Source organism: Vanellus vanellus (genome assembly GCF_965231255.1).
Source record: "Vanellus vanellus genome assembly, chromosome: 15".
In the NCBI taxonomy this organism is placed as follows: Eukaryota; Metazoa; Chordata; class Aves; order Charadriiformes; family Charadriidae; genus Vanellus; species Vanellus vanellus.
Genome location: NC_138920.1, coordinates 8,021,699 through 8,035,193, shown reverse-complemented (window position 1 = coordinate 8,035,193; position 13,495 = coordinate 8,021,699). Strand labels below are relative to the sequence as shown.

The following is a 13,495-nucleotide window of genomic DNA, read 5'->3' as shown; positions in this document are numbered from 1 at the left end:
AAGGCACGTTTCCCTCTCCGGCAGCAGGGTGTCCTGGCTCTTTCCCACCCGCCTGTCTGCCCATGTGCTCACTGCTGGTGCAGACCCGACCACCCCAGCAGGGACAGAGGTGACACCTCTAGCTCCCAACGTCCCCTTCCAGATCTTGGTTTGTAGGTGGGAGCCTCGTGAGCAGCCTGCCAGTCCTCTGGTACAGTAGCCATTTGTAAAGTCGCATTGATCTAGTTTCTCTAACTTACAGGCTTTAAAAGAATGAACTGGGTGTGAGGATCTCCCAAATACCTGCCGCAGTGAAGACCGACACAAAGAAGTGCCTGAGCTGTCTTGTCATGCCTTATCAGTACCTTAGTGCACCTCTGTAGTGAGCAATGGCTCCCTGGCCAGCTCCTTGCTTCTGATACATTTAAAGAAACTCTTTTTTTTTTTTTTTTTTCTAAATCTTTGCAAGGACATCTTCCTGCTCTTTTTTAGCTCTTTTAATTTTCTGTCTATGCTTTACTTGCTGTGTTTTATGGGTTTTCCTTTTCTCCTCATGTGGGAAACCTTTCCACTTTTAAAAGGCTGACCTTCTCCCTGTGATACCTCCTTAACCTTAGCAGTGAGTCAGGCAGGGTGTTTTTCAGGACCTTTTAGTTCTTTTTGAGCTGTGGCACATGTTTTACTTGGGCTTTAATAGAGCATTTTTTAATCGCCTCCAGACTGCTTGCAGGCTCCTTGCTTTCTGTCTGTTCCTTTTTGTTTTGTTGTTATTGACTAATCACCTTATTTTTTCATAGTTCCCCTTCTTGAAATTGCAGAGCTACACGCTGGATTTATTTGGTGTGCTCTCTCCCACTACAGCATTAAATTGGTTGTTTTGTGGTCACTAGCAGAGAGCAGGTCTCCCACAAACACCTTGTGAAGCAGGTCCCGCGCACCACTCCCCGCCAAACCCAGAGCAGCAGCCCTCCTCCCCGCTTCCAGCACTCCTTGATCCAGGAGACTCATTATTGTATCCAAAAATAGATATTTTTTTTTTCTCCCCGATGGATCACTGAGCTGACTAGCTTCTCTAGTCTCATTTTATATTTGCTGCTTGTTACCTTTATCCTGATCAGGGGTCAGTAACACAGCCCTGGCTCTATGTTTTTTCCTGTTGGAATTTGGGATTTCTCATCTCAAGAAATCCACAGTGATATCGGGGTTGTCATTCAGGGCAATGGGAAAGCCTGGCATTATGTTTGGGGGGGGTGGGTGGGGGTGGGTGTTAAGTTTCTAGTATAGGGACAGAAGCACCTCAATGTTTTGCTCTTGATTTGTTGCTTAATAATATTCCTGTGGGTCTGCCAGTCAAACTCGCCTTATTTATTGCAGCTGTATCATTTATTTCCCTGCTGCTCTTTCCCTGGATACTGGACACATCCTTCTCACAAGGGGTGCAAATCTGTATTTCTACACCCTCTGATTTCCCTTCAGCTTCTCATTTAACAATTCTCTATACTCTTTCCACTTTTCAGTCCCCCCAGCCAAGCTCCACTGCGATGGAGATGCAGGACCCCGTCACCCCAGCCAGCAGCTTCAGAGCAGTGTCCCCAGGAGGACACTCTTCCCGGGTGCGTACACCCCCTCATCACAAGGGCTCCAGGAGCGGAGGGAGGTGGGACTCTGCCCTGCAGCATCCCCCAGGCTCTCCCAGCACCTCCTCGCCCATTGCCTCGCGCCCTGTGCAAGCACAGGCACCCAAAGGTGGTGCGCTCTGTGTGATGAGCTGCGCGGCCCCTCATAGGTTCCCCCCGCCTTACGGACCGAAGCTGTCGGGTTTGGGAAGTTGCATCATGTTTTTCTGAAGAAAGCGGGAAAGACAGCCCCCTTACCCTGCCATTATTAATCCTCTTTACAACAAGCTAATTTACAGCTCTCTGTACCGTCACCCACAGAGCGCGGCAGTTTCCGTAGCCCTCTTTGCTGCCTCCAGAGCTAACTTGCCCACCCCCCCAACCCAACCAGCCCTGCCCAGGCCCCCCACCCGGGCCCACTCCAGCCCCTCGCGAGGCCCAAGGGTCTCCAGCGCCATCCCCTCGCCCCCATGCTGGGGTACCCCTGAATTCCCGCTCCCATCTCCCTCCATCAAGCCCGGAGGCACAGCATGGGGGGGGGGGGGAGGGGGGGGAACAGCGGCACCCCCCGCTCTGCGGGGCGCGGGGGGTCCCTCTGGCTCAGACGCTGTGTCCGAGGTGGGCTGAGATTTTGGTCGGGGTGTGTGTGTGTGTGTGTATGTGTCTGCGCCCCCCCTCCCCGAGGGTGACACGCCGGACGCAGGGTGGCCGGGCCGCGGGGGCCGTTGCGGCGGTGGCGGGGTGTCCCCTGGCGGCGCGTCCGGCGCGGTGCACCCCCGGACCGCTGCCGGGGGCTGCCCCGGCGGGGCGGGCGGCAGATGGGCACAGCCCGGCAAGGAGAACTGCTCGTCACCTGCGCTGCCCCTTCGCGGTACCACCCCCCCATCCCACCACCACCCCCCCAGACCAAATTCACCCAGGGGCGCACGCAGGCATCCCTGTGCTCCCGTCCCCCGTGGCCAGGGGCCCGCGGGTGAACCCGGCCCTGTTATCAACCGCCACTGTCTGCAGCTGTAACCTGGAGGCTGGCTTTAACTCCTAGGATAGCGCTGATGCTTCCCCCCCAAATCAGTGACCCCCGATTCAGGTCAATATTCAGGAGGGTTTTTGTTTTTTTTTTTTTTTTTCGGGAAAGGAGCATCCATTTTCTGTTTTACAGATGTCCTTATGTGCCTTGAGATGACAGCATCTGCAGTGCACGAGGGACTTAGAAATACCAAATTCCAGCTGCAGCAGAGGTGTGAGGTGGGTGGCGAAGGTCATGGGTGACCCCCATCGCTCAGTGGGAAGAAAAAAGCACTTCCATGGCAGACACCTGACCGCCATGCACTGAACTGCAGTTAAGGACAGATAAATTTCCAGTGGTTTTGTGGCTTCGCTTTGAGACAGGGGTTTGAGTGACATGGCCACATCTTTTGCATTTGTCCCTGTTGTGTTGGCCAGGTGGCCCAGTGTAGCAGTCGCTGGTCCTCAGAGAGTTGCATTTTCAGTGGAAAAACCCAAGCTTCAGGGCTTAATTCCTTCAGGGGTTCAAGAGGCAAGGCTGGCTGTTCAGAAGGATACCAGCTCCTCCTCTCTCACAAGGTTTGGGGAGTGAGCGTGGTGCTAGTAGGGCATTTTTTTATAATTTACATGTGTCAGGAGGAGGGGTGAATTAATCAAATAAAGTGCAATTGTAAGAGGTGGAAAACTTGTAGAAGGTACCAGAATACTGCATGCATTTTTGTACATGCAAATCCTGGTCGTGAATGCAAAGCAGCCCCTGTGCACAAAAGAAAGCAGCCAAACACGCAGGTGAGATGTACGTCTATGCTCGTTTAGCGTGGGCCTTGGGCGATCAGGCAGGTGAGGAGCTGGGCCTTGGCACCGTGGGAAATACAGCCCGTGAGCTAATACTCCTTCTGCCTCCACAGAAACGGGGCATTTATCTGCATTAGCTCCCATCTCAGACTCCAGGCTCCTACATAGGTGTTACAAAGGGTGACAATATCAATGTACGCTGCTGAGCGCTTGACACATCCTCCCGTGCTGTTGTGCCCTCTGTAAAGCATCAACTATCTCAAAGACCTGTAAAATAATATACCTTGCTCAGCAATGAACTGCACAGATGGAGAGCGTTGTCAGCAGAAGTTGTGCTTTAATTCCTGCATACAAAACCATTAATCTCTTAGACGATAGGAGATACAAACCATGAAAAATATATCAAAGGAAGGATATGTTCTCTGCCCAGGACCGATGATTCTCCAAGGACTCAAAGGACAGCTATCGGCATGTCCCAAGATCTAAGGCACTGCAGTGAGAACCATCTCTGAGCAGAGGTCACCAGTTAAAGGCCACGGAAAAGAACTGGCTGGCTGGCACAGCCTGCTCCTCTCCACGGGGCAATGCTGCAGACATGTCATCGGCTTCACGTGCTGCTGGTGTGCTCCACTCTCTGGTACTGCGCCTGTGTGCAGCTCGCTCCTCTTCCATGTCTCCGCTTAAACACGTTTCCTTCCCACAGCCTGCCGGGCAAAGGCGAAGGTCAGCTGCAGGTGCTGCTGCTCGCAGGGAGCCAGGAGCCAGGCAGGGGTTTACAGCAGTTACCCCTCTCGGCCCCCATCTGTGTGGTCCTGCCCCTTGGTGTCAGGGCCACGCGGCTGCACAACCTCCCTTTGCTCCAGCGATGCTTGCCCTGCCACCTCCTTCATGACCAGAACTGCACAAATACCTCTCGATCTTCCCCAGCCCAGCCACAATTACAGGCTTTGCGTGGGAAATCACTGGGTGAGAACGTGTGGCATGCGTTACACCAGGAGATGCCTCTGCCCCAGAGGAGAAGGATCAGTCCAGGGTTACTCTAAGGACCTCGCAGTCCCGACCTGCCTGCGCCGTGCTCTGGTCCTGCTCTCCTCCCTCAACCACAAGCCCCGTTTTTTAGCCCCTTTCCTCGCAAGTGTCCTCCAGCAGCACGGCTGCAAGGCTCAGTGCGGTGACCCGCTGGTGAACCGCGCTGCAGCTCTCACGCCCCGTCCCATAGCCCCGCCGCAAACTTGAGATTTTTCCAGCAGCAGAGACCAGACTTTGACACAGCCCTGAGCCGCCCAGTGCTACAGACCTCAGGGACTGCTGGTGGGAAGCACCCAAAGCCAGCACTCATGCTGGTGTAACAGCACACGTACCGTTTCCTGGAGAACTGATGGTCTATCTCCTCTAAGGACTGTCCTTTTGTTTCCGGAACAAAAAAATAAATGAATATAACAGCCATCACTCCCATCAGTCCATAGAGAAGAAACATCCAAGAGAAACCAATGGCATCTGCAGAGAGACTCAAGCGCATGAAGGGTCTGTTGGAGGCAGGTCGCATCATGGGATACAAAGGCAGCTGGGGGCTTACTGCAAGTGATCACTGGTGCCTGACTGGGGCATTTTATTTTGAGAAGCCCTCAAAAGGGCAGGGAAGCTCCTTATCTGCAAGGCCTGGACCAGGAATCAGCAAGGGAGAAGGACGGTCCACACCAGGCTTTGCCAGCAGCACTACAGAAGGAAGGAGAACTCCAGGGCCCAGCAGCGCCTGCTGAGTGCCTCAGCCAAGAGCTCTGCTAGAAAGGAACATCAAGCTATTGGCATGGAAGCAGTAAGCTCCATGGTCTCCCGATGCTGCAGTATTACAGTGCAGCCCAGTGGGCAATGGATGATTTTCACGAAACAGGTGGTGGAAGGGCTCAGACCAGTGCTGCTGGTGCCTGTTTCTTCTGCTCTCAGAGGCATCAGGGTCACACCTATTCCAGTGTCAAGTCCCCAGGGTTCAAAATGCCACTTGACCTCCAAATGGTTTGTGGCGGCCACCTTCCCTAACCAGCTGTGGGAGTTGGAGGGATGGGGGACGGCCACTTACCAATAAGGTCCAGGAAGGAGAGGCTGATTAGTAAATTAGCAGCCCAGTTAAAGCTGTTACAGAAGGCAAAGGCTCTTCCTCTTATCCCAGCAGGGTAGATCTCGCTGAGGACCAGCCAGGTCACTGCACGGTTTAGAGAGATCAGAAAAACAGTTGTAGGGGTTAAGCAATTTATATGGGAAACGGGCAAGGAAGATTTCAGCAGGGGGTTTAAACTCTGGCTTCACCCAGCAGCCGCTGCTGGTGGTGTCAAACATTCATCGATCTCAGAGTCAGGTCACAGCAGAACACTTCAAAACTCCTACGTTCAGCACCCCACAGAGGAATGAAATACCAATGACCAGGCCCAGGGAGCAAAGGAGAAAGCAGGGGAGTTGCTCATTCCACTCAGAGGTGATGGAAAGCTCTGGCATACCTGCTCTCAGGACACGCTCCTTGTAAAGAAATGAGAAAGGGGTAGGATTAGGGAGACAATGTTGCATTTGGGCTAAAATCAGAGCTAAACCAATAAATATATCTTAAAGTAGTGTCTCCTATCCCAGGGTTATTTTGCTTTAAATAATTTACAGGGTCAGCGTCAAACCCATGAGGCTCGCTCACCTATATTTCTTCTGGAGTTAGATGCTGTTGTATCCCATCAAGGCATTTAAAGCAATAAATGTCAGAAAACAGTAGAGCTCACGTGAAAGTGAGAACTAATCTCCAGTCTCACCTGATGAATAAATGATTTCAGAAAAAGACCAACTGATACTGAGAAACTTTCAGAGGTTCCACGTCCAGTTCTGCCACTGACTTTCTTTACCACACAGCAGAAGCCTCTCAGGCCCTCTGTCCTCAGCCCTCTATTTTCCTCCTCACCAGGGTGCTAGGAAGATTAGGTAGTGCTTGTGGGATGCTCTGATTTTGCAATGAGTTTCACAGAAAAAAATACATTACAAGGATAGGGATAGCATGGAAGAGAAAGTTATTTTAGTGCTGTATCAGCCCTATAGCTGACAGAGCTGCAGTACTAGAAAATAATTCAGCGGGCAGAAGGAGACACACTTCCAGCTCCCAGACTCTGAGCTTCTCGGCAAAGCAGACGCATAATGAATGTTTCAAGTAGAATGTAAAGATCCGCCCTAGTTTTATTCTCTGGGTTAGCGGAAGGATGTATAAACACCATACTTACTTGGTCCAAATCCAATTGAGAAGGCGCTGACGAAAGCCATCATACTCAGCAGCGTAATCCAATTTAAAACCGTATGTTCTGCCCAGGGAGCACCAGCGAAAGGAGGGCCTGTGCTTCCCACCGTCTCTCCTTTGGACTGACCCACCAAGCCCTTTGTCTGAGTGAGGGAAGACTTGGGAGCAGCCTCTCTGCTTTGAGTACTGGCAAAAACTTTTGTAAAGCCCCCCGAGGCAGCAAAACCAGGGCCTGCCTGACTTTTGACAGCACTCGGTGCTGGTGGGACGGGTGACACAGCGGGCTGGGAGGCAATGGGCGTCAGGGGGTACTGGGGGAGGCTGTGGGATGCATTGGGGTCTGCGGCTGCCTTGCAGTCCCTGGCCATGGCCAGTGGAGCTATGCAGCTGGTGAGGCCAATGGTGGTGACAGAGATGGCCATCACCACGCAGCCAGCCATGAGTAGCACTCTCCTGCCAGCCTTGTCTGCAAAGGCCATCGCGACGAGCGTGGCCACCACCTTTATTGCCCCCAGGCCGACAGAGGCCAGGATCGCTGAGGAGTTGCTCTGGAACCCCACCGAGTGGAAGATTTTGGAGGCATAGCCCAGCACATTGGGCTGCCCAGTGAATTGCTGGAAGAGCACCAGTCCCAGACCCACCAGAGTCCGCCTTCTCATGTTGTCTCTGGTCCTAAAAAGGTCAATAAATGAGTAATGCTTCTCCTTATAGGGCTCCCTCTTTGCCATCTCTCTGTCCTCGGTGTTCTGCAATTGAATGAGGCCCTTCTGACAGTCTGAATCCCACGAGCTTAATTTAATAGGGTTCACTGGGAGAAAGAGGATGCTCATGAACTGCATGGCTGTCGGGGCAATGGCCAGCCCAAACATGTACCTCCATCCCTCATCCACATCTGCAAAGATGTAATTCAGCGCATAAGACAGCAGGATGCCTACGGTGATGCCCGCTTCGTAGAGAGACACCAGCAGCCCTCGCTGATGAGCAGCCACCATTTCTGAGACGTAGATGCAGCAGGCCATGGATGAGACAGAGATGGCAAAGCCCACGGTCATGCGCCCAATGATCAGCCCAATAAATGACCTCGCCAACGTGAGAACAAGGCTACCAACCAACAGGACCAAGTTGCTGACCAGGATTGCTCTCCTCCGTCCATGGCGGTCAATGAGGATCCCCCCAGCCAGAGAGGCGAGGAGAGCGCCAATAAGGAGGGCGCTCACGAGAATTTCTTGCTTGAAGCAGCTGAGGTGAAAGTCTATCTGCAGTTGCAGCAGCGCACCGGAAATAATCCCCAGCTCATATCCAAATATCAGCCCACCCAGGAGAGAGACCGTCGCAGACAGGAGGAGGATGAGCAGTGTACGACCTGGAAAACAAGCCAGCAACGCTAGGTTCAGTTTTCTGGCGCTAGCAGGCAAGTTATCAGCATGCACAAGCTGGAAAAAGCTCTCCCAGGACACCCACCGTGTTTTCCATCTACAAAGCCACGATGCTGAATTTCCCCGTAGCTCACCAGGTCACATGTTGAGGCGCTTGCAAAAAATTCACACAACCTACCAGGCCTGCGCACACAGCCACTACCTGCAGGGGCACTCCTCTGGGGTGCAGAACTGTGAAAGCAGGACTTTGTTAACAAAGTTAAGGCTTGTATTTAAGTGGAGGACGGTGATTTGTACTGCCTGGAGTTGTACAGGGGGATCCTCTGTGGTCTCCCTTGATTCTAATTACAAAATTCATTCTGGGCAGGAAAACACAGCTTCTGCTTTCTGGTTCTGAATTGTTCTGCATTATCATTTTTACGTTTCAGTGCATGTGGCACCTCTCACTGCAGGCTCTGCGTGCCCACTCCCTACCTTGTCATTAAAAACTCTGCTGGCAAAAGTTTGTTTCTCCCAGTTAATCTTGCACTCTCAGCATGACTTTGGGGAGGGGGGACGACCCTGATTTCTTCATCTCTCCTTCTACAGCACACAGCACCCAGGATCCCTGAGCCAGGCACAACCTTCTCAGGCTGGTCCAGGGCTACAGGACAAACTTCATCATGAGCTGAAAAGCTCACTGTTGCCTACCCCAAATACAAGAAGCAATTCTTTGACCTTGCCCTTCCCACATAGCTGAGTATGCAAGTTTAGTAAGTATGTAAGTTTAGTTAAAATAAGAAAAAACAACAGCAAAAGCAAACCAAACCCAAATCAACCAGCCCACCCCAAACAACCCTAAAAACCCAAGGTGCTTCTCGCATGTGCTGCACATGCTGCACATGCTTCTCGCCTTCGGGAGAGGATGAAAGGGTGACCACGTGTGAACCATTAGTCATGCTATGACAGGGGGGATTGCGTGGGGCATGAGAGCCAGAGCTGATGCAGGGACTTCTGGGGAACAGCAGTGACAGCGCCTCCACCCCAGTTACAATTTTGAAGGCACAGGCAAAGTGCATTAGCTTGAGGTTTGTGCTGGTTTCCAGCATATAATACTATCTGAACTCTCAAGTTGGCTTTGTTTAATTAGAAATACTCACAGTTTCAGCAGACTGTGTGGAAAGAATGTGGACACAACCACCAGACCACGGAAAACTTTCCTCAGCCTGCCTAAGGGCTTTTTTTCCTCCTCAAAAACTGTGTTTAATAAGAATTGTCTCTATTCAGCCTTTAAGTACAGCTAGCAATAAAGGTTATTTCTCAGTGATGGCTATATTTATATTTGTATTTATTCTGTAACCCTCTGTGTTTCATTTGTGTTACTTCTGCTATCCCAGCTACACGCCAGTCCCTCCCACCATACTCTGTGGGACTACCTGCACTGCTTTTATTGCTCCTTGTACACGTTATGTAGATAATTAGAAAAAAAAAATTTGCTCACTGAGAACAAAAGGCTTTGCGTAGAGTGGGCATGCCATTAGTTTCAAGCCACAAACTCCAGTAGACACAGACAGCCCCACTGTAAATACCATGGCGGATTCCATCAGATTTTGCTGTATTTCTTGTTAACTTAATGAGCAGTAACAGTTTACAAACTTTGATTGAAATCCAGCTATGTATATAGCCTATTCTGATGTAGTCAGAGGACTCTTCGGATGTTCACATGAGAACAAAAAGTTCCCAAGGAGCTGTACCAGGCGATTCCCTGCCTGTGGCACACTCTGGTCAGAGGGCCATGCTCCGGGACCGACCACTAACCAGTGCCGCTGACCTGGCCGAGACTGGGATGACTTTTGAACTGCTGAAGTCCCTCTTTGCTTACACCAGTGCCAACAGGCACCGCTGCCTTTAGCAGAACTGTAGCGGCCTCTCCACGCTCTGCTCCCGCATGCAGCCCTCTCCTGCCGGGAACGCTCCTGGGATGGCCCTAGGAATGGGATGTGCCACAGGAAATTACTTGTCTGGCTGTTTGCTGTGTTTGCTGCTGGAAGTGCTAAAAAAAATAGAAAGAAAGGGGTTGGGGGGGGGGGGGGGGGGGGGGGAGGGGGCGAGGAGACGCAGTCTCAGCCTTTAGGAAAAGTTGAAAACGTGGGGTTTCTTTTTGGAAAACTTTTTTCCCGGGGCAGGACGCGCCCACTCCCCGCCCGCCTGCCCCGGCCCGGGAGGGACTGGCCGCCGCCCCCGCACCCCGGGGGAGCCCCCCCGGCCCTCCGCAGCCCCGCTCCTCGCCCGGCCCGGCCCGGCCCGCACTCACTCACCCATGGCGCGGCGGGCAGAGCCCCCGGCGCTCCGCGGCAGCGGGCGCGGAGCGGGGCGGAGCGGAGCGGAGCGGGGTCCGGCGGCCGGAGCGGGGCCGCGCAGCGCCACGTCGCTCCAGCCCTGCCTCCCGGCCGGGCAGCCTGGGGCTTGTAGTCGCCCTGCCCGCCCCTCGGCGAGCCGGCGGATGAGCCGGGGGCGGGGGGGGGGGGGGGTGTCGGTCCCGGGCGGGATGTGCTGCTGGGGCAGCGCCGCGGGGGGCTGATGCAAAGGGCGCGGGAGAAGGAGCGTAACGGCGGGGGGATGAGGGGGTCCGGCGGGACGCGCTCCCCCTCGCCGCACCGTGAGCCGGGGCCGGGCGTGTGACCGGGTCTGCCCGCCCAGGGTGGCCGGGGACGTTCTGTCGGGGTGTATTGCTAAAGGGTCTGGAAAGGAGGATGTGGCGGGGTACGGCTTGGGTTGCTGGAATGAGAGCTCTGCCCCCGGTGTCTGTCTCACTTTTAGCCGGGAGTGGGATTCTCCTGGCTGACTGCAGACCCTCTGTGATGCAGTGCTTCGCTCCTCTACACTAGAAAGCCTCAAGAAAGCCCACAACAGATTGACGGTTTATTATAGTCTTTGGGTGGCTTGGTTGCAAAGCCGAGGAAAGCCTGCTAGGAACGGAGTGACCATTTCAAAGCCCAAAAAAAAAAAAAAAAAAAAGAGAGAGCAGCATGACTAAGTTTGCGCTCTTACCTTTCTCTTGTTGGAAAGAAAGGATCAGTCTCTGGAGCTTATCTCCTTCCCCCAGCACAGTGCTCCATTAGGCAAAGCATTTTAGTATTCAACTTTCCTTGCAATTAACATTCTTTTTCTGCTCAGTGGAACGGAAACCTTCCCGCTGGCTACTGCATAAAAGACACTGGGATGCAAGATATTTTTTGTCCTGAGTCTGAGGCTAAATTCATGCATCACAACGTCCAGTTTGTAAAATGAGGATTTTACAAAACTTGATATGCCTAGATGTGCTTTGAAAACTCTTTAACACAACGTGAACATTCTTCCTCCGTGCTGTTCATGCAAACTGCAGTTGCTGGGTGGGTTGTGCTGTGGTGAAGTACGTGTGCACACAATGAAGTACACGCGACATTCAGAAGTTTGCTGTAACCCAGCTGGTGTGGGGACCAGCGCAGGAGCGATGTGCTGTCACATGCTTGGGAGTGGACTTGCACAGCCTGCCCAGAGCCACGCAACAGGCACTGCTGCTGAAGGATGAGTGCAAATGACCATAAACCTCTATTATGAGCTGGGATGTGACTGCACGTAGTGTTTCCTTAAATCGCACAGTTATAACAGCACAAGCTCCAGCCCAGCACCCTGTGGAGCCCGTGCTGGTAAAGGTTTTTGCTACAGTACAGGGTCGAGTCGAGGGAGGTCTGCGTCAGTGGCCATCGTGCCTGTGGTGCAGGCACACCCCTCTGACACAGGCAAAAGTAAACAGGTTGGGTGAAGAATGAGGAACACGTGATATTTTTTTGAACAAGCTTTTTCAGTCATTCCACGCGTTAAATTAATGGGACATATAAGAGAAATATTTAAAGAGTCATTATTCTTCTATGTAGGGGAATGTATGTCATGTCTCTGTTCTGGAGACCAGTGGTGCCAACTCTTCTTTTGCTCCAACTCATAGTTTTGGGATGCTTGAGATGGGCAATACCGGATCATGCATATCCTTTCAGCCTTAGTCTGTTGGGTATCTGGCCTGCAACACAGGCAGCAGTTGATCAAAGGTTTTGGTTTTGTTTCTTCTCAAAGTCATCGTAAATATTAAAAGTGTTTCAAATCACCTACCTGGTTCATAGATTAAACAAATGCTTTCCCATTCATATGCTCTAATTTCAATGGAAATACAGTATTTAAAAATACCTCTTCTAAAACCTTCTATCTGATACAGACTGACAGCTGCACAGGGATCACACACGAGGTGAAGAATGGCTTCAAACACGACCACCAGCCGACAGAAACCAATGGTGCTCATGGAAGGAGCTTTTCAACAGGATTTGTAATTCATGTTAATGTAGTTTAAGCAGCTCTGAAATCACAACTAGCTCTCCTGATGCTCGGAAGGAGAAATGCCTGCAATTTTCTCTCTTCTCCAAGAGCCTGCATTATGAGGCCGGTTCACGGTGGGCAGCAGGCGCTACAGCTCTCTGTCTGGGCACATGTTCCATGTTTTGGGAACACAGGGGGATGCTGGGGATGCAGCGTGATCGTGCTCGTGATCTCTGGCCCCTGCAGCTTCTCCCTAGAGCTCAAGCCTATACATTCTGGGGGCGTTGTGTTATGAACTGGAGATGTCACCCGCTCGTGGTTCCCCACCACGTCAGGCAGAGAGCTGGAGACGGAGGGGACCTACAGTCCTCCACAGCTGCTGGGCAAACCCACTCTTGGCTACGTGATCTGCAATTTGCCTGAGCAATTCCTTCCTTCTCAAAGGGTTTCACTGTAAGAAGGAAGAAATCACATTTTTCTCCATGGTCATTCAGCATTAACTTATCTGTCACCTCACCATTTTCTGGAGGCTGCCTGTTCTCTGGCAGGGCAATAAACATTATTAGCACAGACAACAAAGAGACGAGGTCCTGGGGAGCATAGGCAGAGCTTTATGGTATGTTTACAAAAGGCGGCCAAAAATATGACATCAGTATGTACAGAAATGCAGCCGCCGTGTTGACGTCGCGTGTGGCTGGGGGTTATAGTCCTCTGAAAAAAAATGTGAAAGCCTGCTATGATGTACAGCAGGGATAATTCTTCCTTTGTATTTTCTTTTTCTTTTTTTTCCTTTGCAGGAAAAAAATCGTCCTTTGCAGTTTTTAAAGTACATCGTTCTTACTGTGCCATTGGTAGTTAATGGATATTCTGAGCCTGTTGAAGTCAGTAGCTTTGGTCCCTAAGCTCTGCATGCGAAGGTCTGGATGGGTTGGACCCACCAGGACTGGCTCATGCTTCATGTCTGCTGGCACGTTTCTAGCCTTGCTCCCTCCTGCGATGCTTTCCTCCTCCTCTCGAGACTGTGTGTCTTGGCAGTGCCATTTCCCCATCTGATCCTTATCTCGCTCTTGGCTGCTGGGCTTGCGGGGCAGGAGGGGCAGGAGGGCGCGTTCCTGCTTCGCAGCCGAACAGCACAT

The 13,495-nt window shown here is 52.1% G+C and overlaps 1 protein-coding gene across 1 annotated transcript; it reads right to left on the bottom strand.

The window, feature by feature from the left end:
• Positions 1-3,721: 3,721 nt before the first annotated feature.
• On the bottom strand, positions 3,722-13,495 carry SLC2A10 (solute carrier family 2 member 10; the record flags this gene model as incomplete). The annotated part of the gene is made up of 5 exons (XM_082491381.1): positions 3,722-4,099; positions 4,757-4,892; positions 5,473-5,595; positions 6,644-8,020; positions 13,201-13,495. 5 exons carry the CDS (start codon positions 13,493-13,495, stop codon positions 4,003-4,005), a joined length of 2,028 nt encoding a protein of 675 aa, XP_082347507.1. The 3' UTR covers positions 3,722-4,002.